General features: G+C 37.7%; 1 protein-coding gene across 3 annotated transcripts in view; it reads left to right on the forward strand.

Moving 5' to 3' along the window:
* pcx (pecanex) overlaps positions 1 to 26,754 on the forward strand; it is a 743,348-nt gene that overhangs the window by 9,667 nt on the left and 706,927 nt on the right. For all 3 annotated transcript variants that reach the window (XR_016547122.1, XM_090376780.1, XM_090376781.1), the window contains exon 2: positions 19,983 to 20,182. Coding sequence is in view for 2 of the 3 variants with exons in the window: in XM_090376780.1 (XP_090232906.1) it covers positions 19,983 to 20,182 (200 nt within the window). In the remaining variant the exon portion in view is untranslated. The remainder of the gene's footprint in view (positions 1 to 19,982; positions 20,183 to 26,754) is intronic.

The raw sequence follows: 26,754 nt of genomic DNA on the forward strand, positions 1-26,754 counted from the left end.
CCCTGGCAGAGGATGGTAATTAATGGGTGCTTCTCTTCATGGACTAATGTTATTAGTGGAGTCCCACTGGGTTCGGTGTTGGGTCTTCTGTTGTTTTGTATATTTATCAGTGATATTGATGATGAAGGTATATCAGGCTTAGTGTCGAAGTTTGCAGATGATACGAAGGTTGGCAGGGTTGTTAATGACAGTAATGGCAGTGTGCTACTGCAACAGGATCTAGATAATTTGGGCAGATGGCTAAGAAGTGGCAACTGAAGTTTAACCTTGACAAATGCAAAGTACTGCATATGTGTAGACGTAACCCCAGAGAAACGTACCAACTGTGGGTTACTTCACTTATGGTGGTAGAAAATGAAAAAGACCTCGGAGTAATTGTGCAGTCAGATATGAAGTTTTCTGAGCAATGCAGACAGGCTGCCAGGGCAGGTCATGGGGTTTTGTCAATAATATGTAGGAATTTTGCTAGCTGGGAAAAGGAGGTGATTGTCCCTTCGTATAAGGCAATGGTCAGGCCACGGCTTGAGTACTGCGTACAGGTGTGGAGGCCTCATTTTAGGAAGGATGTAGATTTGCTTGAGTGTGTACAGAGAAGGGCAACAAGATTGTTGAGGGAAATGAAGGGATCCTCTTACCAAGAGAGGCTTAAGTTCTGCAAATTGCAGTGTCTGGAGACTAGTCACCTGCACGGTGATCTGCTTGAGGTGTATAAGGCCTTGAGTAGGTTGAGCACGCTGAATTCTGATGGGATCCTTCCACCTTGTTCAGATTACGAACCTAAGGGAGCATAAATTCAAATTAAGAAAAGACAGATGTAGAATAGATGTGCGGAAATTTGCCTTTAGCCAGCGGGTGGTTAATTGCTGGAACAAACTTCCATCTGTTGTTGTGGAAGTTGATAGGTTAATAAATTTAAGGAGGAACTGGACAGGCATTTGGAGGGAATGGTGTGATTTTTTTTTTTTTTTTTTTGGCTGATGCTGCATAAGATCGTACAGTTACTTTCTTGTATCGCATACCACCACCACCACTACTACTACTACTATTTCCAGAAGTTCTGTCTTCCTTTAGGTATGGTCTCCAGATGTGGTCCAACACTGTTGTCTTGTATATATGGATAATGAAGTCCTCTAGTCTAGTTTATAGCTTAAAGGTCCTATATATCATGAATAGGACATCATTTGTCTACATAGCTTCCTGTTTACACTGCATAGAAAATTTCATGTCAGGCTGAATTGTAATACTTGTCTTTTTTGTTGAATCATATTTAGCTTGTCTGCCCCTTATACATCACTTCAACATTTCTTGGATTGATGTAAAGTAAGGGGTTAGATGAGATCATGCCTTTTCCCAAATGCATAACCTTACATTTGGAGACATTAAATTTTGCTTTTTTTTTTCTGATTACATATGAAACTTATATTTTTGAAGTAATGCAGCATGGCTCCAGTTGTTTATCACTCTTCCCACCATCAAATCATCAGCATATTTTGACATCTTCCCTTGGATACTCTGGACAATATCATTTATGAAAATTAGAAATAGGAAGGCACCTGACAAATCAGCATAATCCCTTTATCTCCTATCACTTAGCCAGTGTAGGATCTTGCCATTAACACCAGTTTATATAGCAACTTTCCACAGTGGATGTTATCAATAACTTTATTAAAGTCCAGCTATATAAAGTGAAAATTGTTACTTGCATCCGAGTGTTTATGGTTTAAATCATAGCAGTTTACCAGATTAGTCAGGCTTGATCTACCCTTAACAAACCCATACCAGGATCTATTGAGGATACGGATACATTAAGGTTGTGATTCAGGACCATTCATGTTGACATGGTTCTGAATCACATTCTTAACCATTGATTCTATGATCTTCCCTAACACAGAAGTCAAACTCACTGGCTAACATTACCCAATACCTCTTTATCACCAAATGTATGAATTGGAGAGACTAGCACACCTTCAGTTCAAAGAGATCTTCCCAGAGCATAATGATGTTCAGTAACATTTCAAATGGTTTGATACACTCACATTCAGCCTTTTAATTATAGCCAAGTATATAGTATTCTCCCTTGGAGCCTTTATCCCCAAGATCCTTGCCAACAAAAGGCCTCTTTGAGATCATTATTTGAACATTCCTAAGAGATTTGAGCTTGCTTTCGACTGTAATTATCATTGATTAGTATCTGTTTAACTCATCTTCTATTTGTAGACCTTCTACTGCAACCAATTAAGGGACCTATTTGATTTATTCTCTTCTTTTTTATATTCACTTATGAGAACTCCCTATGCCCATTCTTTAACTCTCTTTGCTAGTACTTTCTCAAAATCAGCTTTCATTTTTCTTATCCCATTGGTGGTTTTGTTACATATTTTCATATGATGCCTATACAAATCGAAATCATAGTTAACTGTGTTATGCTTGTTTCTTTTGCTTACCTATTGAGGCATTTTTTTTATGGAACTTGTTCACTGGTACAAATACGTTTTCAGCATGAAGGATAAATCGTGTAACTGATAGCATACAGTAGCCTTTCTAGTTAATTGAGCCCATATATCTCTTTCTACTGTGTATTCGGTCTCTTAAAATTTAACATTCCATCACTCTCACCTTCAACTCTAACAAAGTTACTTCGATGGCATCCGTGGGATCCCTTTTTGTTTTTTAATTATAAAAAATAAATTTTTAGCGGTTTTACCGAATTGGATTTGGTGATCTGTTAATTGTGATTTGTTAAACCCAATTAAAAAATATTGAATGAAAATAAACTAGAGAAACCAATAATGATAATAATTATGTTTTTATTGTTTTTTTTTTTTTTTTAGAATTTTCAAGGTCACTGATCCCTAGATTAAAACTTAGATGTTTGCAGTGTCTGGCAGACACAACATGAATGTCTATACTTTTGTAAGCTATTTGCTTTTAACCAGTGAAAAAAAGCATTATGGAAAGATTTAACTCCGGGGCTCACATCTGGTGAGTGTGGGCTTGGCACACCCAGGGTCCTGAGCTGGATATCATCATTCTTCTCTTTCTTGGTGATTCCCTTCTACTTTTCTCTCTCTCAAGGTAACTCAGGAATTTTTTTATTTTTGGTTGGTGCAGCATAAGCCTCAGGTTTCCTTCCACCATATAGCTAATAATAATAATTAGACACCTGTTGCTGGGAGTCTCACTGATGCCATGTGGAAATGGGAGATGCCTAGAAGAAAGTTATATACTGTCTGACCCCATGACATGCGACCTGAATTTGTGTGCACATTGACTAGCTGGAATGGTTGATTTGCGGATAAAGGGGGTGATTAGGTTAAATGTGCAAATATTTAACCTAATCAGACAGGACAAGAGAGGAGAAGGGTTATGTTTTTAGTTAAGAAGCACACAAAAATGTAAGTCAGTGTATCCAGTGGACATGAGTGGCAAGTTTGTTTGAGTTAGTTTTGTAAGTACTAGGAAAAAAAATAAGAATACAAGAGTGTGGCCTAATATGACTGTGATGAGTATAAAGAACAACTATATAGAGAAATACAGTGGGCCTATAAATCACATTATAATGGAGGAATTTAACTTTCCAGATATTGACTGAACCTTGTGGGTTGGTCACTCACACAATAGCAAGATTTTGTGGATTTATTGGATGATTTTTTTCCTACTCCTCTATCATGTTAGAGAGGCAACAAGAGAAAGCTTTATCTGATTATCAGTAGTGACCTTTAAATTAAAAAAAAAAAAAGCATTACATAAAAAAAAAAAAAGGTAAGGTAAGTAGCAGCCATTATCAATCCATTGCAAGATGGAAGCCTCCTCAACAATTCATGTTGAGGGAGATTAACCATAATCTGCCATGCTGATCCAGTGCGGATTGGCAGATCAACTGTATTTAGCAGTCAGGGGGCTTGAACTCTGGTCTACTCAAAGAGCATGTGCTACTGCACTCCTGCTCTTGACCACTCAGCTACAGAGGCCTTTCTGCAGATAAAGGACTCACTAGTTAACAGTAATCATGATGTATTAATGTGAAATTTACTTAAAGATGTAACTACTGTCAAAGGCAATGGAAAGGGTTTTTTGCTTTCATAAGGGTGACTATAGCAGTCTCAGACAATTTTTACATTTTATGCAGTGAGACCAACTGATGAAGTTACCAACAACTAATTCTAAGTGGGAAGCATTCAGAAATGCTATTGTAGAAACTACTTGGCTTTTTATGACAACTAAGGCTTAAGGCATAGACCTAAATCAGTATCAGATGAACTGACAAGGTCAGAGAAGAAAAATGCATAGGATGCATATAAATTATCAGGTGATATAGAAGCTTATGGTAGCTACAAAACTAGTCTGTAATCAAGTCATAAATGAGGTAGAGGTTAGGCAAGCCAAGCAGATTACGGGAAGTCTCTTGAAAAGAATGCAAAGAAAATCAGCAAAGACTTATTTACTTATGTAAACAGTAGAAGAACAGGCTGAATCACATTAGTCCACCAAATATGAATGGATTAATTATTGATGTTCCTGCTCAGGTTACTGACAAACAAAAATAGTACTTTGTATCTACAATCACACATGAGGAATTTTTTAGCAATGGGAATGCCCGAAGTGTCAGATTCTAACACTGAGCTAATTGATTTGGTGATAACTGAGAGGAAAGTGGAACAGAAATTGTTGAAGCTAAACATAATAAAGGCACCTGGGATGGAGGGGATCTAGCCAGTTAAAGGAAGAAGGAAGCAGCAGGAGAGGAATGAAAGCCTTTAGCCGTGATTTTGAGAGCATTCCTGGATTCAGGGGATGGAACATCCCTATGGACTGGAGATGGGCAGATGTATCTTCAGTTCATTAGCATTAATAGAGGCACATGATGCAAGAAAGAAAGCTTATACAGCATCAGCCAAAAAAAAAAAAAAAAAAACCTTTTCCATTTCACTGATTTATTCATTCCAAATGTTTGTCTAATTCTGCCTTGGATTTATTTAAACTATCAACTTCCACAACAACAGATGGAAGTTTGTTCCAGCAATCAACTACCTGCTGGCTAAAGGCATACTTCCGCACATCTATTCTCTAACTGTCTTTTCTCAGTTTGAATCTATGCCCCTCAGGTTTGTAATCTGAGCAAGAGGAATAATCCTTTCAGCATTAAGCCTGCTCAATCCATTGAAGGCCTTATACACCTCAATCAGATCGCCTCGCAAGTGCTTAGTCTCCAGAGGCTGCAATTTGCAGAACTTAAGCCTTTATTCATAAGAGCACCCCTTTGTTTCCTTCACCAGTCTTGTTGCCCTTCTCTTTATTCATTCTAGCAACTACATCCTTCCTAAAATGAGATTCCAGACCTGTATGCAGTACTCAAGGTGTGGCCTGACCATTGCCTTATACAAAGAGATAATCACCTTATCCCTGCTCACAAAATTCCGGTATATCACTGACAAGACCCCATGACCTACTCTGTCAGCCTGTCTGCACTGCTCAGAAAAATTCATATATGACTGCAAAATTACCTCCAGCTCTCTTTCATTCTCCACTACTCTGAGTGTAACACCACATAGTTGGTACATTTCTCTGCAGGTTACTGCTACCCATATGCAGTACTTTGCATTTGTCAATGTTAAACTTCAGTTGCCACTTCTCAGCCCATCTACCCAACTTTTCTAGATCCTGTTGCAGCAGTATACTGTCATTACTATTATTAACAACCCTGCCAACCTTTGTATCATCTGCAAACTTTGACATTAAGCTTGATATACCTCCATCAATATCATTGATAAATATACAAAACAACAATGGGCCCAACACCAAACTGTGATGTTTGTTTGTTTGTTATTTGGTTTTTAGGAGCATTAGCAACTAAGACCATATTGCTCCGGGGATATGTGGTGGTCATTCCCTGACCTTTCCGCATCCTCCGTATTTGGTGGTCACAAGCTCGAACCCCGGTCTAATCAAGAAGCATGTGCTGGGCACTGCTGCTCCTGCCGACCTGGCTATGCAGGCGCCACCAAACTGTGAGGGACACCACTAATAACATTAGTCCACATAGAGCAGTACCCATTGACCACCACTCTTTGTCATTTCCCACTCAACCATCCTTTTATCCCTTGTAGCAACATGCCCTTAATGCCATACTGATCCAATTTGTACAGTAGTCTTCAGGCGCCTCCGTAGCCAGGTGGGAAGGAGCAGCAGTGCATAGCACACGCTTCTTGATTAGACCGGGGTTCAAGCCCGTCACCACCAAATACGGAGAATGTGGAAAGGTCAGGGAATGACCACCGCATATCCCGGAGCAATATGGCCTTAGTTGCTAATGCTCCCAAAAATAAAAATAAATAAAAAAATAAAATAAAATAAAAAAAACAAAAAAAACAAAAACAAATAACAACAGTAGTCTTCCATGTGCAACAGTATCAAAAGCTTTCCTGAAATCCAAGTATATGATATCAAAATTATTTTTTGCAGCCATTTCCTTTGTGATCACATCATAGTATCCAATCAAATTGGTCCAATCAGTCAAATCCAATCAACCAGAAGTGTTCTTCTTGGACTAATATTATTTGTAGTGTCCACCAGCGCTGGGCCCATTGTTCTTTTGTGTATTTTTTAATGATATTGATGAAGGCATATCAGGCTTAATGTCTACATTTGCTGATGATATAAATGTTGGCAGAGTAGTTAATCACAGTTATAAGGTATACTACTGCAACAGGATCTAGACAAATTAGGTAGATGGGCTGAGAAGTGGCAATTGAAGTTTAATATCAACAAATGCAAGATACTTCATATGAGTAGCTATAATTCCAGATTCACATACCAGAATTGTGCTACACTCAAGGCATTGGAGAATGATAAAGATGTGGGGAATGATAATCATGCAGTCAGATAAGAAGTTCTCTGTTCAGTGCAGACAGGCTGCCAGGACAGCTAGGGTTTTGTCAGTGATATACAGGAATTTTGCCATCAGAGATAAGGAAATGATTATTTCATTGTAAAAGGTAAGGGTGGCAAACTCATTTGGGCCGCGGGCCATTTCCTGTATTAGTGTACCTCACGTGGGCTGCATACGACCTACAAAATTTGCCATTGCTAAGCCTAAAGATACTTTTTAATTGCTCAGTTGTTGCTTATTGCTGATTGATACTTGTAGCTAAGAATGCACTAATAACTAATTGAAAGGAAATAAAAGTCTGAATAAACAACAGAACGAATAATTAAATGCAAGTATTATTCCAGATATAATACAATATTTCAATGAGGGAATATACATGAAATTAGGTAATCTAGGCCGTTTTGCCAGACACTTGACTCCGTTTGCTTAGCGAGATTTGGAGTCAAAGATTGAGAAGATACAACCTTTATTGTGGAAGAAAGATTGGTGTCGGTCTGTGGGCTGGTTTGTTAGCTTTCATATGTGAAAGCAGTTGTTCACATAAATATGTGCCTCCCAAAGTAACATTGAATTTGTGTGGAAAACTTTCTTATCTCTGGGTATTTTTGCCTTAAATGTGATTAGATTTGTGGGATCCCAACTTCTGTATTTCTCTTTTAAAATTGAATCATTCTGCAGATGAATTAATTCCATTTGTATGGAAATGGGCGCTCTCTCGACATTAAAAGAAAAAGGTCTCATGAAAAAAGAAAAATCTTCTTGGTGCTCCTTGAAATCTTTAAAGCACCTATCAAATTCGTCTTTAATATTTTCAATTCTGTCACAATATTTTGAAAAGGTATAACTTTGACAATGATTTTTCAATTGTTCACACATAGAAAAGTATGTCAGAGTACCCTCTTTTAATTGATTTTGCCATACAGTCAACTTTTTATGCTAATGCACATTAGCATTAGTAGAGGCATATGATGCAAGAAAGCCAGCTTATGCAGCATCAGCCAAAAAAAAAAAAAAAAAAACCCTCCCATTTCACCCCTCCATTCATTCCAAATGCCTGTCCAGCTCAGCCTTAAATTTATTTAGCCTATCAACTTTCACAACAAAAAATGAAAGTCTGTTCTACCAATCAACTACCCGCTGGCTAAAGGCAAATTTCTGCATATCTGTTCTACATGTCTGTTATCAACTGATATTTCCCTTATAGTTTGATGTTTAGATCGTTTATGTGACCTGTAATATCTACTAGGAAGGCTACACTTGCACCCAAGACTGATCGTTCAGAAGCGATACATCCTGACTTTTCATTTCTAGGAAATTTTCTTTATTATTTCTTCCAAAAGTAAAAAAGAAAACTTCTTTTTTACTTTTGGAAGTAACTTCTTTTTTACTTTTACTTTTACTTTAAAAAAGAAAACCACCATCAGTTTGCTCTCCTTCTTAAGAAGGAGAGCAAACTGATGGTGATTCAGTCCTCTGGACCAGATGAAGTTCCTAGTCTTGAGCATATAGTCCATTTGCAGTATTTTCAAACACAGAACCTGCTGATGAATAATGCAGTGGAAAGATTGCAGTTTTTGTTTGTCCGGATACTCGTCCGTCAGTTTTGCTTCTAGTGTTGATACAAATCCTTTGACTTTGTCTGTCATTACTGGAGTGCCATTGGTAGTCACAGCCACGTCTCTTGAGAGGAGGCTTGTATTTCTCTAGAATGCTCCATACAGCATCACAAATGCCTTCCCCAGTAGTAAAGTATAAAGTGTGTTGTTATCATACGACACCAAGGGTTTCCCCCATCTTCGCTTTACTTACATTGTAGGTAAACCAGTTCGCTGGGAAATGCCAGAGATTTACAAGTGTGTGGGAATTGTTCGTGTGTGTAGTGTCATGTACCATCGTTCATCTAGTCATTTAGCCCCTGCGGAGGCCCAAGATGCCCCATTTCCACCCCGTGGAGGCAGACCACGAACCAAGTAGTCTTAGTTTCACTCTGGTAGGTCCTGCCGCTTAATTTCCTGAGATTTCAATGGCTAGGACCTAAAAAAAGAAAACTGTATATACATGTAAGAATATAGAATAGAAGTAATAGGTACGGGAGTTGTAATAAGCGGAATATATGAAGGAATATAGACCTGAGTTACTACTATGTAGAAGGCACCCAACGACTATAAATAAATAAAATATAGGCGGTTATGCTTTTAGTGTGGAGAGAGAACAGCAGGTAGTGTAATCAACCAATGGGTTAGATAACATGGAAAGGCAATCATAAAATAACACAATTCGAACCTGCAACACAAAAAGTCAAAAATATTATAAGTATATAGTGCTGTACTTCAGATGATTTCAATGTTGTTAAGGAGGGCCAGCCGTCAAAATCAATCAAAATGCAGCAAAAAGTAAGGCCTCTGTTTCTAACATAAAATATATGTAGCACATGGTAAAAAAATACCAGATTTTTAGTTTATTGTTAATGTTCAGAAGCCAGGTTAATGCTAACATATATATCATGACTGGCCTGACAGAAGCGGAGAAATGATAAGAATATATATACAGGGTGTCTCAAAAATACACAGCATAACTTCAGGAATGAGTTCCTCATATGTAGACAATAAAACGAGTTCCTCATATGTAGACAATAAAAATATTTTATATCAACATAGTTCCGGAAATGCTTGGTTCCTGAGTTATTAACCGGAATGTCTTATCTCCCGCAGGTGATTTCCTTCATCACAAGGTACTGACAGAATCTGGTGGTTTTTCATTCCGACCATGTACTCAAATCAGGAGCAAGCGGATATGCACTTTATGTACGGTTTGGCGGACGGCAATGCTCTGGAGGCTTGTTGTTTGTACCACGAAAGGTTCCCAGAACGTGGTTTTTCATTCCGACCATGTACTCAAATCAGGAGCAAGCGATGCACTTTATGTACGGTTTGGTGGACGGCAATGCTCTGGAGGCTTGTTGTTTGTACCACGAAAGGTTCCCAGAACGAAGATGTCCAGACAGGAAAACGTTTGAAGGTATCCATCGCCGCCTTTGTGAACATGGGGCCTTTACACCTCGTGCTGCCGACAGAGGACGACCAAGATCTACGACCCCTGAAGTAGAGGAGGAGATTTTGGAGTTTGGATGTTTAGTTTGGAGGAGATTCTGCATGTGGAATCAGCACATGCAGAACACCATTTAGCCGACCGGGCTAGCCGAGTGGGTAAAGTACCTGCCCGGCAACCCAAAGGTCGCGGGTTCGATTCCCGCCTCGGGCTTGGATCAAAGTACTGCAAAAACCTTGGGAGGTGCAATATGGCCACAGAAGCCGATGCGCCAACAACTACCAAATCAAAAAAAAAAAAAAAACACCATTTAAAGTCATTGGTGTATTCGACTCCGGTAACTGATGTGTAAACTCTCCACAATCGAATTGTGGCAGGTTGTGAGATAATACGAAACATGCCAGGAATTTGGCATCGTCTTCGTGAGTCCATGAGATGTCGATGTGAGGCCTGTATTCAGGCAGAAGGTGGACATTTTGAACAATTACTATAAGGTGATGTGAACAGTTAAGTATCATAGACAGACCTTCAAAACTCGGAAACCAAGCATTTCTGGAACTATGTTGATATAAAATATTTTTGTCTACATACGAGGAACTCATTCCTGAAGTTATGTCGTGTATTTTTGAGACACCCTGTATATAGAAACTATCAATAGCCCGTGCCTTAATCTGGCACTGGTCTTCTGAGAGCAGAAAGTCTCGCAGTAAGTGAAATTGAATGCAGGTAAAGCGTACAAATATGTTTGTATGTGGAAGATATACAGATGTGATCAAATAAAATAAGTTATTTGATCTCAACTGCTGCTTTGAAATATACTCCTGTAATCCTATAGTATTGTACTTAGAAGAGCAAATATGACCCTGTTCTATGTGTTAAAGGCACACATAAGAGTTATTGTGTTGTTATGTTTTAAAGATTTTTATGTATGCTTTGCTAGTTTTTCTTAATACTCTAGTTTTCATTCTTCCCATTTTCTTCCTGTACTAAATTCTCCTGCAACTTTTGCTTCTGCACAAAAAAGTATACGTGACGACACCATTTTCTTCATTGTATTGAAAAATGTCTTGTAGTTTTAGGCTTTGCTTTTTGTTTGATGAATTTCAGTATCAATTTGTTTTAAAAGCCAATCCTTTTTAAATGTTTTGTAAGAACATTGAATAAATGTTCGAATATCTGAAATGAATGAATGAATGAATAAATGAATATCTGAAACAATGAATTAAAGCACATTCATGCCATGACATCAAAAATAAATTTTTACAACACATATGTGACAGCAGAAAAATATCCGAAATTAAGTTTTTTTGCACAAAAAAAATTGAGCACCTTTGGATCCACATACGTTAGTGAAACTTTCTTTTCAAAAATTAAATTTATTAAAAGTAAATCTCAAGCTTCAATTACCTGAAAATTTTGAAAATCAATTGAGATGTACAACTATTGAAGTAGATTTAAATATTGTAGATTTTAAAAAATTGAGTGATTGCAAAGAAAAGCAAATCTCATTGAATGTAGATGATCATCTATCATTGTTCCGCTATTCCGCGGGTCGACGTATGAAGCCTTGCTACCATGCCCTGTCCATGTACTTCTCTCTGTCTTTGATTTCACTCCAATTTCCTCCTCTCTTAATGACATCGGTCTTTATCATGTCCTGCCATATCATTCTTGGTCTCCCTCTTGACATTTTGTCCCTTAATTGTAAATCAAACATTTTTCTTGGCAAACGCCTCTCGTTCATTCTCTTGACATATCCAAACCATTTCAAATGGGACCTTTCAATCCTATTCTGGAGTTTTTCAACCTGAATTCTCTCCCTAATCACATCATTCCTCATTTTGTCACGTCTTGTCTTTCTGGCTATGCTCCTCACAAATCTCATTTCTGCCCCCTGAATTCTGCTTTCATCCTTTTTCTTACATATGCAAGTTTCAGATGCATATGTAAGAATTAGTATAATATAGGTGTTTAGATACACCATAGACACTCTTAAGAAACTACAAAGTAGTTGTTGTAGGCATCATTTGCTCTTACTCATATTGTGCTCTGCCTTCACAACGAGTTGCCATGATATTGCACTACTTCGAATAAGTAATGCTTCACTAATAGAGAAGGCTATTGTTACTTATTCTCAGTTGAGTACCACCACCCAGACAGCGCTGTTTCATGGCTATTGGCCAATCATCAATATTTAATATTGACATCTACACCTCTTGGCATCTCTCATATTGTGTGATTAACTTCACAACTGGGTCGTCATGTCTGCAATACCAGGGTACCTGCCCACTCACTGATGATTGGCCAATAGCCATGAAACAGCGCTGTCTGGGTGGTGGTACTCAACTGAGAATAAGTAACAATAGCCTTCTCTATTAGTGAAGCGTTACTTATTCGAAGTAGTGCAATATCATGGCAACTCGTTGTGAAGGCAGAGCACAATATGAGAAAGAGCAAATGATGCCTACAACAACTACTTTGTAGTTTCTTAAGAGTGTCTATGGTGTATCTAAACACCTATATTATATAGATACCAAACTCTTAAAGTATTATGCCTTGTGCATTTATTTATTTTAAATATTGACATCTACACCTCTTGGCATCTCTCATATTTTGTGATTAACTTCACAACTGGGTCGTCATGTCTGCAATACCAGGGTACCTGCCCACTCACTGATGATTGGCCAATAGCCATGAAACAGCGCTGTCTGGGTGGTGGTACTCAACTGAGAATAAGTAACAATAGCCTTCTCTATTAGTGAAGCGTTACTTATTCGAAGTAGTGCAATATCATGGAAACTCGTTGTGAAGGCAGAGCACAATATGAGAAAGAGCAAATGATGCCTACAACAACTACTTTGTAGTTTCTTAAGAGTGTCTATGGTGTATCTAAACACCTATATTATATAGATACCAAACTCTTAAAGTATTATGCCTTGTGCATTTATTTATTTTAAGTAAGAATTAGTACGTAATAGGCCTGATATATAGCCTTCTTACACTTCAGTGGTATGTTCCTGTTCCCAATCAGATCTCTTGTGTGCCTATAGAAATTCCGACCTATGTGTATCTTTTTACTTATTTTTTCGTCTATTACTCTAGTCTTTTAATGATGCTTCCTAGATACTTGAAGTTAACCATTTTTAGCTGTTTCCCTTCCATTGTAAATGTATCTGTCAAGCTTGCCACTCCTGTTTAGAACCATTACTTCACTCTTCTCCTGACTGTAAACCAGTCCAAATTTATTGGCCATACTAGCCCATATATCAACTTGCCGTTGCACTTGTTCCCTGCTCTCTCCCCATATGCAGAGATCATCTGCGAAGAGCATAACTTTCATCCGGTTGTGTCCAGGTTGTTCCACCACTCTACATTGCACATCATTCATGACAGCTATGAACAGTAGTAGTGACAGGACACCTCCTTGCCTCAAACCTGATGTTATTTTGAAGCTCTCCATCAACCCCACCGTTGTTCTTACTTTACTTACTGTATTGGTGCACATATTCTCAGTTCTCAACACAAGATGTTCCTCTAACCCCCAAGTTTCTCAAAACCTCCCACACTTTCTCTCTCCTTACAGCATCAAATGCTTTCTTCATATCCAAAAATGCCATCCATAATTCTTTATTGTGTTCATAACACTTTTCCATCAGTTACCTGATGCAGAAAATTAGATCCACCGTCGATCTGACAGGCCTAAAGCCGTACTGTTTCTTAGCCATCGTATTTTCAGTCGTTCCTCTTATCTTCCGCTGTAACACTCTTCCATACAGCTTACTCACATGTGACATCAGTGTGATGCCTCTATACTTTTTCCTATTCCCTTTCTTGAACAGCAGGATGATCAAACCTTGTTTCCAGTCCTTCGGCACCTGTATCTCATCCCAGACTTTACGGAACAGTCTGTATGTCTGCACTATCCCTGCCTCGCCTGTAACCTTCAGCATTTCTCCATTTATCTCATCCATACCAGCAGAATTACCTGTCTTGATGTATTTCCATGCCTGCACTACATCATTCCATGTCAAGTCTGTCTGCTCTCTCTCCATATATTCGCTTTCATCTCCTCTTTTATGATCAACCTGCCTTTGTCCCTTTTGCTGGCTGTCCTGCACGTTCAACAGATTTTCAAAATACTTCTATGTTCCTCTTATCTCTTCGTCCTTGGTTATTAGGTTCTCATTTTCATCCATCAAGTATTTGCTCTGTTCACCATCTCTTCTCCCTTTCCTCACTATACTATATAGCATCTTTTTATTACCGTTGATATCTTTTTGTAGAGTTTCACTCACTTCTTCCAAACATAGTCTTCTTTCCTCGTCATCTCAAAATCAATTGAGATGATTAACTATCCTCTTGGCCTCTCTCTTCACGGTTTCATATCTCTCTTTATTCTCGTCATTTCTTTTCATTTCTTTTCTGAAAGTAGGTCCTGAATGCATTATTCTTGATTTTCACAGCCTCTCTCATTTCACCATGGGGTTTCTTTCCATCTCCTTCTATTGCATCCACAAACCTGCTCTGTCAGTCCTACTCTATAGTCTTTGAATTCTTTCCATTCTGATTCCACACTGTTCACCACTGACTTAGGTACAACCTTCCTGAACTCTTCTCTAAACATTGCCCCTTTTTCCTTTTCTTTCAACTTCCACATCCATAGTTTTCTCTCTCTTGTTATTCTGATCTTCTTCAATTTAAGGAATCCTAAAACTCCAACAACTAACCTGTGATCACTACCCAAGGAGACACTAGGAATGACCTTGACATCCACTAGTCTTCTGTGTTGCTCTTTATCAACTAGTATATAGTTAAGGAGGGATTCCTGTTGACCGTTCCAACCGTATCTTGTCACTTTGTGACTCTTTCTCTTCTTGAACCAGGTGTTTCCTATGATCAAGCTATTCCGTAAGCAGAAATCCAACAGCCTGTCACCATCATCATTCCTAGGTCCCCAGCCATGCGGACCCATAACGTATTCTAGTCCTTGTCTCTCCACTCCGATGTTTGCGTTCAGGTCACCCATGATAACTATATCTCCATCTGTGATGTTCTCTTCGAGCTTGTCCTCAAAATTCCAGCTTCTCCATTTCTTCGCAACCGGTTTGCGGCGTAACATGGTACTATCTTCAATGTTTCACTGTCATTCATTTGCAGTTTAATTGACATGAGTCTGTCACTGATATTATTCACCTCCATTAGCCTTTTCTTAATCCTGTGATCTATAATGGTAGCTACACCTTTCCTCACTAAATCACCCCCAGACCAATATAGGTGATAGCCTCCTCGTAACTTTCTACACCCATTTCCTTTCCATTTTGATTCACTCAATCCAAGTATGCTTATTTTTCTGTCCTTTAAGATGTCCACACACTCCAATTTTTCCTGACAATATCATAATATTGAGTGTGGCTAGTTTAATATACGATAAAACCTGTAGCTTTTTGAAGCATCAGCTTCCTTCCTCAACAGTAATGAATCTTCTGGCAACACTTCCTTATATATAACAGGCTACAGGTTTATTGCTTTTAATCCAGTTTATTTTAGGTAATTTTATTATAATGATTTTATTACAGTTTTAATTCTTATATAGTGTATCATAGCAGTTTTATTTTATTTTATTCAGTAAATTTTTATTGTAAATATGTTATTTTAATTTGTAAATTCTAGTCACAGTAAAGAGTTATTCAATTAATGGTTGGTGTATGAGCTTATTTATCGTCAAGATATGAATTTACCCAACCTCAGAGGCCTTTTCCAGGATGTCCTTGCTAATGCTAAATCAGGGTTTATCCTTATAATTTGCTAAACATATGCTTACTTTAATATAATTGGATAGTTCTCATGAGTCCCATGTGTCTTACATTCAACAATTTAATTTCCTCCTTTTTTTTCCTTAATTTTTACAAATACATTTAGTTTATTGTTATAATTTGATATACTTTTTTTGTATCTTCATCTCTAAAATATTCCTCAATTGTGAATATAGATGCAAGATGCCTGTTGATTTTTTAGTAGTAGTGGCAATTGATGTAAGAAAGCAAGCTTATATAGCAAAAAAAAAAAAACCCACACAGTTCACCCATTCATACCCTCCAAGAATTAGTTCTCCCTTGAATTTATTCAATCCATCCACTTCCACAACAACAGATGGAAGTATGTTTCAACAATCAAACCTGCTGGCTGAACCAAACTTCTGCCCATCTATCCTGCAACTTAAATTTATGCTCCATCATATTTGTAGTCTCAGCAAGATGAAGAATGCCATTCATATTCAGCTTATTCAATCCATTCAAGGCCTTAAATACCTCAATCAGACACCCCTCAGGTGCCTAGTCTCCAGAAGCTAGGTAACAGCACCCCTTTTGTTTCCCTTCACCAATCTGGTTACCCTTCTCTGCACCTGTTCAAGCAGATCTACATCCTTCCTACATTCTTCCTCCAGACCTATACACAATACTCAAGGTGTGATCTAACCATGGCCTTGTACAAAGGGATAATATCCTCCTTTCCCATGCTAGCAAAGTTTCTGTATATCATTGCTAAAATCCCATGAACTGTTCTGGCAGCATGTCTGCGCTGTTTAGAGAATATCATATACGCTTGCACAATTACCCTTGTCTCTTTCATTTTTCACTATCCTTATTGGAGTACCACATAGGTGATAGATTACTCTGGGATTACTGCTTCCTGTATGCAGTACTTTGCATTTGCCAATGTTAAACTTCAACTGCCATTTCTCAGCTCATTGATCCAATTTTCCAATTCTGATTAGTAATCAGAACAGCATCAGTAGTTATACCATTTATATCTTGTCTTCTGATGTGATTCATCTCTTTTATTCTAGTGTTAATATAAGTAAAGAAACTTCTGCTGTTTTTCTTTGCATTCTTTGTCATAGACCTCCCACAATCTGCCGTAGCTTTTCTAACTAACTTGCTTTGTGACTTTATTGCACATTAGCATTAGTAAAGGCACATGATGCAAGAAAGCAAGCTTATATAGCATCAGCCAAAAAAAAAAAAAAAAAAACCTCATTTCACCCATCCACACGCTCCAAATGTTTGTCTAGTTCCGTTTGTACTTTTTGTAGGTTTATGTGTCCTTTGACAGTTTAATGTCAGTCCTTGTATTTTTATTCATGAAATGCAAAGAAGAGAAGGACAAACCAGATCGGACCCATATGTAATGGATGTGGGATATTGTTAGATAACCCAGCCAAAGTTGCAGATGAACTCAACATTTACTTTGCTTTGATATTTACAGAAGAAAAACCCTTTATGTCATTGAGAAATTATGGGAGTGAAGTTGAAATTTCACAAGATTATTTAATGAAAAAATTTTTGAGCCTACAGGTGAGTAAGGATCCTGGGATTGATGGCATATATCCTATAATTTTAAGGGAGGTGGCAAGTGAGTGCATTGAACCATTGAGGCTAATTATGAGAGCATCACTGGACTCAGAAGAGATTCTGTTGGGTCGGAAAAGTGTCAGTGTTTCTCCAGTACATAAGGGGGTAATTCTGAGAGTGTAGTGGAAAATTACCGACTGGGCAATCTAAGTTCAGTTAGATTGACCAGTTGGTAATTGTCTCTATAATTTTCCGTAGGGAAAATCATAGAGACAATGATCAAGGGTGGAATTTAGTATCATTTGGATAGAAATGAAATTATGAAGCATACACAGAATGGTTTTGTAAAGGGAAAATCATATTTAACCAATCTGGTTATCTCTTTGATCAGTCAAATAGATAACCAGATTGTTTAAACATGATTTTCTCTTTACAAAACCATTCTGTGTCACTCATGAGCTGGATTTAGGAAATAATTTTGACATTGGTTATTTGGATTTCAGCAAAGCATTTGACTCTATCCCACAGGCACAGTCACTTTATAAGCTGGAATCACAGGGAAAATCCGTAGTTGGATAGCAGGATGTCTTCAAGGCAGGAGGAGGCAGAAGGTTGTGATAAATGGTTATTCCTCAGATTGGTTAATGTAAGACGTGGGTTTCCCCAAGGATCAGTATTGGGACCACTGTTGTTTCTGATTTTGTTAAATGGCATTGATGAAGGGATAGAGGGTGTGGGGTCTAAATTTGCAGATAATGTAAAGATTGGTAGAATAGTTAATGATTACTGCCAAGCAGAGCATCTTCTGGGTGACCTAGATAGACTTCAGGGATGGTCAGAGAAGTCACAGCTATGCTTTAATTCAGCAAAGTGCAAGTCTTACACTTAGGGAACAGTAACCCCAGAATAACTTATACACTTGGTGGAATTGAACTAAAGTCAGTAGTGAAAGAAAGGGACTTGAGAGTTATGATATGGTCAGACCTGGTTCTCTGAGCATTTTAGATAGGTTTCAAGGAAGGTCCATGGTGTCCTATCGATGATTTATCAAACATTTGATAAATGTTTGATAATAAAGATGTCATAATCCTAAAATAAAGATGTCATAATCCCATTATATAAGGCTATTGTTAGATTGCACTTGGAATACTGCATTCATGTGTGGAGATCGCACTGAAAGAAAGACATTGAGCTTCTTGAAAGGGTCCCAAGATGGGTGACTTGCCTGGTGAGATCGGCAAAAGGGAGTTCGAATATGTGGTTTGCGCAGTTTAGAAACTAGGCACCTTAGATGCAACTTGATTGAGGTGTTTAAGGATCTGAGAGGCATGAATGAGGAGGAACATTTTATGGTTATAAATGATTCTAGAACTAGGAGCCATAATTTCAAGTTACGGGGGGAGATGTTTAGACTGGATTGCAGGAAGTTTTATTTTATCCAGCAAGTTATAAATTTCTGGAATAAGTTACCTACATGGGTGGTAGAGGCTGACAGTTTTGGGAAATTCAAAGGTCAGTTGGATAGTTACATACACGATCCCTTTTCTCTTATTATTTATTAATTATTTATTTTATTTTATTATTATTATTATTTTTATATTTTTATATTTATTTATTTTTTTTGGCTGGTGCAGCATAAGCCTTAGGCTTTCTTGCATCATATGGCCATTACTAATAATAATTCTAATTCTCTGTCACTAGTTTTATCAATTCATCTGACATCCAGTTTGGTCTAAGCCCTGAACATTATTTTTTTGTTGATATAAAAATGTAGTACCTTCTATGATTACTCCTTTATAGGCTTCCCATTTAGTATTTGCTGTTTGTAACATCATCAGTTTGGTTTGACCGAATAGAATCCAAAAACTGTCTGAGGCCATTGTAGTCACCTTTATGCAAGCAAAAGACATCCTTCCTTGTTCTTTGACAGTAATATCTTTAAGGAGATCACACCTTAATACCTTGTGACCACTGCCACCTAGTGGCTCTGGAAAATCCCATGAAATAAAGTGTCACTGCTGCCATGTATAATCTTAAAGAAACTTTTTTGTATATGATTGGCCATAGAAATAAGTTAAAACGTTAGTTTTAGCACTGAATTTTTATTTTCAATGAATCAACTTAAGCCTTGATTTATTATTGTATACGTTACCTCCTTTCCAGACCAATTGATTGTGCCATGGCATTAAAACACCTGCACATACACAAATTGCTGGCTCTATTGATATGGACCTAACTGGAAATGAATAAAATTTAGTAGAATTCTACTGGTATTAAAGAACAGTAATCAGAATCACTGTTACTGCAAGATGGCCAAGTCTGATTGTATGGCACATATAAATTTAAATATAAAATTATAAAAATGTAAAAGGCAGTAATAAAGATTTTTTCTAGAATTATGGAGAGGAATGACTATTAACTAAGAAAGGCTCAAACCTGCAAGTAATTAATTTATCAACCCAGTGATAACGTAATTACTTGCACATTAATATTTGAGACTTAAAAAAAAAAAGGAAAATTAGATTATTTATATAACACTGTAAACTTGTCAAAAATATAATAAAGAAATGTAGAATGTTTATTTCTATATCAGCATAGAAAACTAATTCATTAGAAATGTGAATAAAAAGAAATTTGAACTCGAAAGGAATTTAAATCAGCAGTGTCAAATAATTTTTTTATTTCTTTTTCAGTGTTTTCTGCCTTCTTTCATAATATGGAGTGTTTACTGTATAACTGTTGCTGTGCTGTTTACTGCTCTGAAAGTGACTAATATTCGACTTCATAGAATGTTTGATACTGGAGACTATTTTGAAGAATCAAGTGATGACTCAGGAAAATCAGAGGACACTGAAGGAGATTCAAGAACTGGTCAGAGCAGAATTCAGCAAAAGTAAGAATATATTTTTTAGCTCCTTATATACTGTGTATATATATATATATATATATATATAAAATGATAAAGATGCAATGAAATTACTGCAAGTCTTAGTAAACAGGAATGAGAAATTAAAATATACAAAATATATATAAGACTGGGTTATGGATATATATATATATTTACACATACAGGGTCTTTCAAAAATGATGGTCAATAATTTAAAGGTGAAAAGTACAAACTAAAATAAGCAAAAAAGTTCCAGTGAACGTTGGGCCGCAAATGACCCGTTTTCGAGATAATGCATATTTTCTGTTAAGATCTGCCACTGACTATGGGAGCACTAGTTTAACAAAAAGTGTGAATCCTTTGCTAAGGGTGGTTTTATTAAACAAAATAATACATTTTTAATTTTTGGTTTCAACACCACAGAATTTTACAGATGTTACATGTTACATGATGTTACAAACTGTGTTCAAAATTCTGTCCTTGCATCTGTATGCAGCTTTGTAGTCTTCTCTGCATTGAGTTGCGAATCCTCTCAGGCATTTCTGATTTGCTGAAAGGCTCCTTCAACCTGACGCTGCAATTCCTCAACTGTGTTAATATCAGAAGTGTACACCAAGCTTTTTACATGACCCCAGATACAAAAATCCATAAGATTTAAGTCTGGTGATCTGGGAGGTCACATTACAGGCCCACCTCTACCTATGAACTATTGACCATATCTTCTAGTTAAATACCGAGTTACAACTCGAGCAAAATGGTGCCGGTGCACCATCATGCATAAATCACATGTTCTGGCATTGCTGAAGTGGAACATTATCATCATCAAGGAGGTCTAGAAGAACATTCTGCAGGAACTGAAGGTTCAGCTCTCCTGTTAGCCTGTTTGGCAGAAAGTGTGGTCCAATTAGAAGGTTTAATAGTAGTCCTGCCCAGACATTCAACGAGAAACATTGCTGATGTTGTGACTCGTGAATTGCATTAGGATTTTTGTCTGACCAAACGTGACAGTTATGAAAATTAAAAATACCATCATGAGTAAACCCAGCTTTGTCAGTGAACAAAATGTTTAAAAATTGGGCGTTCAGGACACTCTGTTGATGCATCCACTGACAGAAGTTCACTCTGGGAGGATATTCTGTATTGCTGAGACCTTGTAAATGCTGGATATGGTAGGGATACAGTAACTGACGATGTAAAATTCGCCACACACTGCTATGACTCAGTACACACTCTTGCAGAGCAACCCTCCTTGTCGAAATTCCTGAATTTTGTTCTGTTCTTTCTAACACCCTTTCCTCAACATCAGGTGTTATGCTTCTTGGCCTACCTGCTTGTACTCCATGTGCGAAGTGCCCATGTTCTCTAAGGCGTTGATGTAGCCTGATGAATGTGCGCCTGTTGGGCTACCTTCGGTGGGGAAATGCTTCTTGGTTCAAACGTGCAGCCTCAAGTGCATTGCCGTTGGCTTTACCATACATGAAGTTCATGTCTGCATAATCTTTGCTGCTGTAACCTCTTTCCATGTTGACTATCCTTTGACAAGTACTGGTATGCCTGCTATGTCTCAGAGCATTGAGAAAGGGGAAAGGGAGTGAATGAGCATAACCTAACCTAAACAAACAAGTCAGTGGTGAATCCCAACTCTATACAGTTCACCTTGTCAGTGGTGGCTCCCAACTAGAAATGTGCAATATCTTGAAAACGATTCACTTAAGGAGCCATATTTACTAGGTTTTTTTTGCATATTGTAGTCTGTACAGTTCACCTTTAAATTATTGACCATCACTTTTGAAACACCCTATATATTAGACAAATGTATTTTATCAGTGTATTGGGTAGGGGTGCTGACCTGTCAAGTGTAATTACAATGGAAAAAATTGAGAATGCCTGCAAGGTAAAAGCAGATTATCTGAAATTAAATGAAATTAAGATTAACATAAAAATAATAATGATAATAAAAACGGTACCTAATGTAGTGGGTCAGGTCCTAGGACTTTAACTACTTCTTCATAGGGTCGGCAGCCAAAACCATATGATGTATACATATGAAACGTATACGTCATAGCCAACCCGACATTAGGTACCATTAGGTACCAAAAGGAAGAAATAAAATTAGCATTAACATTAGTAGAGGCATATGATGCAAGAAAGCAAGCTTATGCAGCATCAGTCAGGAAAAAAAAAAAAAAAAAAAAACACTCCCATTTCACCCCTATATTCGTTCCAAATACCTGTCCAGCTCAGCCTTAAATTTATTTAGGCTATCAACTTCCACAACAAAAGATGGAAGTCTGTTCCACCATTCAACCACCCGCTGGCTAAAGGCAAACTTCCGCACATCTATCCTACAACTGTCTTTCCTCAGTTTGAATCTATGCCCTCTCAGGCAATTATTCTGAGCAAGAGGAAGAATCCCATCAGCATTGAGCATGCTCAAACTATTCAAGGCTTTATACACCTTAATCAGATCACCTTGCAGGTGCCTAGTCTCCAGACACTGTAATTTGCAAAACTTAAGCCTTTCTTCGTAAGAGCAACTATTTGTTCCATTCACTAATCTTGTTGCCTTTCTCTGTACTCGTTCCAACAGCTCTACATCCTTCTTAAAATGAGGCCTCCAGACCTGTATACATTACTCAAGGTGTGGCCTGACCGTTGCCTTATTCAAGTGGATAATCACCTCCTTATCCCTGCTAGAAAAATTCCTGTATATCATTGACAAGACCCGATGAGCTACTCTTGCAGACCGTCTGCACTGCTTAGAAAACTTCATACTGCCTGCACAGTTACTCCCAGGTCCTTTTCGTTCTCTACCACTGTCAGTATAGTACCACAGAGTTGATACATTACCTTGGGGTTACTGCTTCCCATATGTAGTATTTTACATTTGTCAATGTTAAACTTCATTTGCCACCTCTCAGCCCATCTGCTCACAGCAGCGTACTGTCATTAGTGTCATTAACAACCCTGCCAACCTAATTCAAACATAAATAAAAATAAATAAAGTACTTTACTTTTTTTTATTTTATGCCCCCTCAGGTGAATAGTCTAAGCAAGAGGAAGAATCCCTTCAGCATTGAGTTTGCTCAAGCCATTCAAAGCAAACACCTCAATCAGATCGCTTCACAGGTACCTAGTCTCCAGGCACTGCAATTTGCAAAACTGTAGCTTTTTTGTGGTAAGAGCACTCCTTTGTTCCACTTCACCAATCTCATTGCTCTTCTCTGTAGCTGCTCCAGCAGCTCTACATCATTCCTAAAATGAGGTTTCCAGACTTTGTGAATTGGGAGGAGATTTTTGCATCTCCGGTCAATGGGAACCTCCTCTGAATCCAAAAATGCTCCAATAATTATGGCTAACCATTTGTTTACCTCTTTTGCTTTTAATATAATTGGATGGTTCCTGTCAGCTCCAAGTGCCTTATTTACTTTTTGCTTCAACAATTTCTCTTCCACTTTCTTCTCAGTTATGACAATGTCATTTTGCCCACATTTAGTATTCAGTGTATTTCTGGTAATTCCAGCCCAATGAACTTCTTTGCAGGTGAATGTAGATGTAAATATTTATTTTTTTGTTGGCAACCTGAACAGGATCATCAATAGTTATGCCATTCTAGTGGGTGAATGTGATTCCATCTAATGTTAACCTTTCCTTCTAATGTTAACCTAGGCAAAGAATTCTTTGATGCTTTTCCTTGCATTCTCTGCCAGAGATTCTTATAATTTGCCTTAGCTTTCTTAACTCCCTTAAGTGATTTATTTCTAGAATAGTCTGTACTTAAGTTCATCTTTTTGTAGGTTTCTGTCTCCGCTACTAATTTATAATCTTGACATGCATTTTTCTTTTCTGCCACTAGTTTCATCAGTTCATCTGACATCCATTTAGGTATAAACCTTCAGCAGTATCTTTTAGTTGGTATTATAAGCTTAATAGCTTCCATAATTACTCCTCTGAATGTTTTCCATTTATAATTTGAAGTTTGTAACATCAGTTGGTCTTCCTGGAGGGAATTTAAAATTTGTCTACAAATATTGTAGTCACTTCTATAAAACAAATTTTCTTATGTTTACCTTTGACAGTAATTATACCTTTAAGTAGTGTATACATCAGTGTATTATGATCAGTGCCACCTAGTGGTTCCCTTACTTGGATATTCTTAATGCCCAAAGAATAACTACTGATAATCAGATCAAGAGTATTGCTTTCTTTTGTTGTCTCTCTCTCTAAAATGCTGCTATAGAAAATAGTCATCAAATAAATTCAGAAAAGCTCCGAGTTCCAGTTAATATTTCAAAAGTTAATTTCTCATTATTATGAGATATTCTGATTTACTTAACTGCTCAATTTGTCTATATCATTGATCATTATATTCATCACATTCATTTGTCTTATAACACACTTCTAGTCTTGTATTTATCTTCCCCATTGCCTACTTCATGCAGAGCTGATTGAACGTTACATTGGCCAGTGATATCATCTGTGTACACTGCCTTAGACTTAAGGGTTTCTCACCTAAGAACATAATTCCCTCACCATTTCTGTTCCTGCCCCATCTGTCCTTTTTTGTACACCACTTTCAAACTCCCTAGAATGGATCTGATTAATGTTTTTATTTAAAAAAAAAAAAAAAGTAAACTGCAGCCATTATCAACCCACTTCAAGATCGAAGCCTCCTCAACAATTCATGCTGAGGAAAATGGACCATAATCTGCCATGCTGGTCCAGTGCGAGTTGGCAGATTGACCTTATTTAGCAGCTGGGGCTTGAACCCCAGTCTACTCAAAGAGCGTGTGCTACTGCACTCCCTCTCCTGACCACTCGGCTACGGAGGCTCTTCAAAAAAACTGCTCTATTTATATTCTGCCATAGCCACCTCAGTCATAATCTTAATCCTTATTTTTTATAAAATTAACTGTTTTTAATTGTTATGTATGCTTGAACCATCATCTTAAAATGAATATACTACTGCACTCCTTCATTGATCACATGGTGGAAGGTCCAGTGTGCAATAAAGATTACATATTTATGTCAATTATGACAAGATACTGACTTTCTGGCTTTGTGTGTGCTCGATGTAAAGAGCATGAGGGTGGTAGGTACCAACTTTGCATTGTTATGGGCCTTTGTGAGAGCTTGATGAACAGGGTGGATGCCCTCGAAGAATTTAATTGGGGAGCCCATCAAGCTCTTAGCTAACCACATTAATGCCAGTGCTTGAACTTGATCATGAGGCAACACAGTGGCAATCCCCAAGGCAGAATATGCTGGTCCCAAAGGAGGTGGCTGTTGTTGGTGACTATTGGGAAACAGGAAATATATTGGGCAAAAAAGATAGGTGAAATAGGACCAGGTGTGTTTTCTAAGAGGCAAGTCTTGATGATGTTTTAAAGCAGATATCATCTTTTAAGGGCACAAAAGGTGACATTGTTGTACACATTGGCACTAATGACATTAAAAGTAGGAGATCTGCATACATACTTAAAAATTACAGATCAATGTTGAACACAAGTGGCGAGTTAGGGTTAAATTTGAAATTGTCTGCAATTCTATCGAAACACTATAAGAGGGAGTATGCAATGACAGCCTTGTCAGTCAATTCAGCTCTGGAGAGATTGCAAGGCTCATGGGGTGGAATACTTCTCAGTGTGGTCTGCACTTGTTAATAGGAGAGACTGCTTCTACAGGGATGGGATACACTTCAATTGAAAGGATGCAAGAATATTTGCTGATGCTATTGAGGCAGTGTTAGGTGGCTCGGTAAACCACTAGATTGGCAAGAGATACACAGAACAATAGATGCTGGCAGAGAGGAAAGTGATTCTTGCACTGCTTCTATTGGAAAGAGCAGCAGCCTAGAAAACAAGGTGCTGGGGATTTCAAGAACTGCTGGGGGGGGAGTCATCATGGAATAAGTAAATACATGAGCTGTGTTTGGGTAACTAAGAGTAAGAACAAGTGCATGTACACCAATGCTAGGAGTATAGTAAATAAATTCAGTGAATTTGAAGATCTGGTCAATATATCACAGGCAGATATTGTTGGAATTTCAGAGACGTTTCACACAGATATAATAAGGAATGTGAATTTGAATTTGGGGAGTACAATGTGTATAGAAAGACAGACAGGATAAGGAAAGGAGGAGGGGTTATGCTGTTAGTTAGGGGGGGGGAAATAAGTCATCTAATCTACCTGACATGGGCAGCCAGGTCAATGTTTAGTCAGTTTGGTATGACGTAAGGACTAGGAAAGCAAAAATGAGAGTAGACGAGTTATAGGCCTAATGAATCTGGTGAGTACAGAGAAATAGAGTGGACCAGCAAATTAGAATGTCTTATAATGGGGGATTTTAAATTTCCTTATATTGATTTGAACTTGTGCTTTGGTCATGCGCACATTAGCAAGTATTTTGTGGATTTATTGGATGACTTTTTTGTACAGCAGCAGAAGCATGTTCGAGAGGCAACTAGATGGAGCAATACTCTTAATCTGATTATCAGCAGTGATCATAGTGTACTGATGTGGGATTTATTTAAAGATTATCTATTATCAGGGTTAAAGGAAAGAGTTTTTGTTTTCGT

This window comes from Mastigoproctus giganteus, chromosome 6 (assembly GCF_048544385.1).
Source record: "Mastigoproctus giganteus isolate SK-2022 chromosome 6, ASM4854438v1, whole genome shotgun sequence".
In the NCBI taxonomy this organism is placed as follows: domain Eukaryota; kingdom Metazoa; phylum Arthropoda; class Arachnida; order Uropygi; family Thelyphonidae; genus Mastigoproctus; species Mastigoproctus giganteus.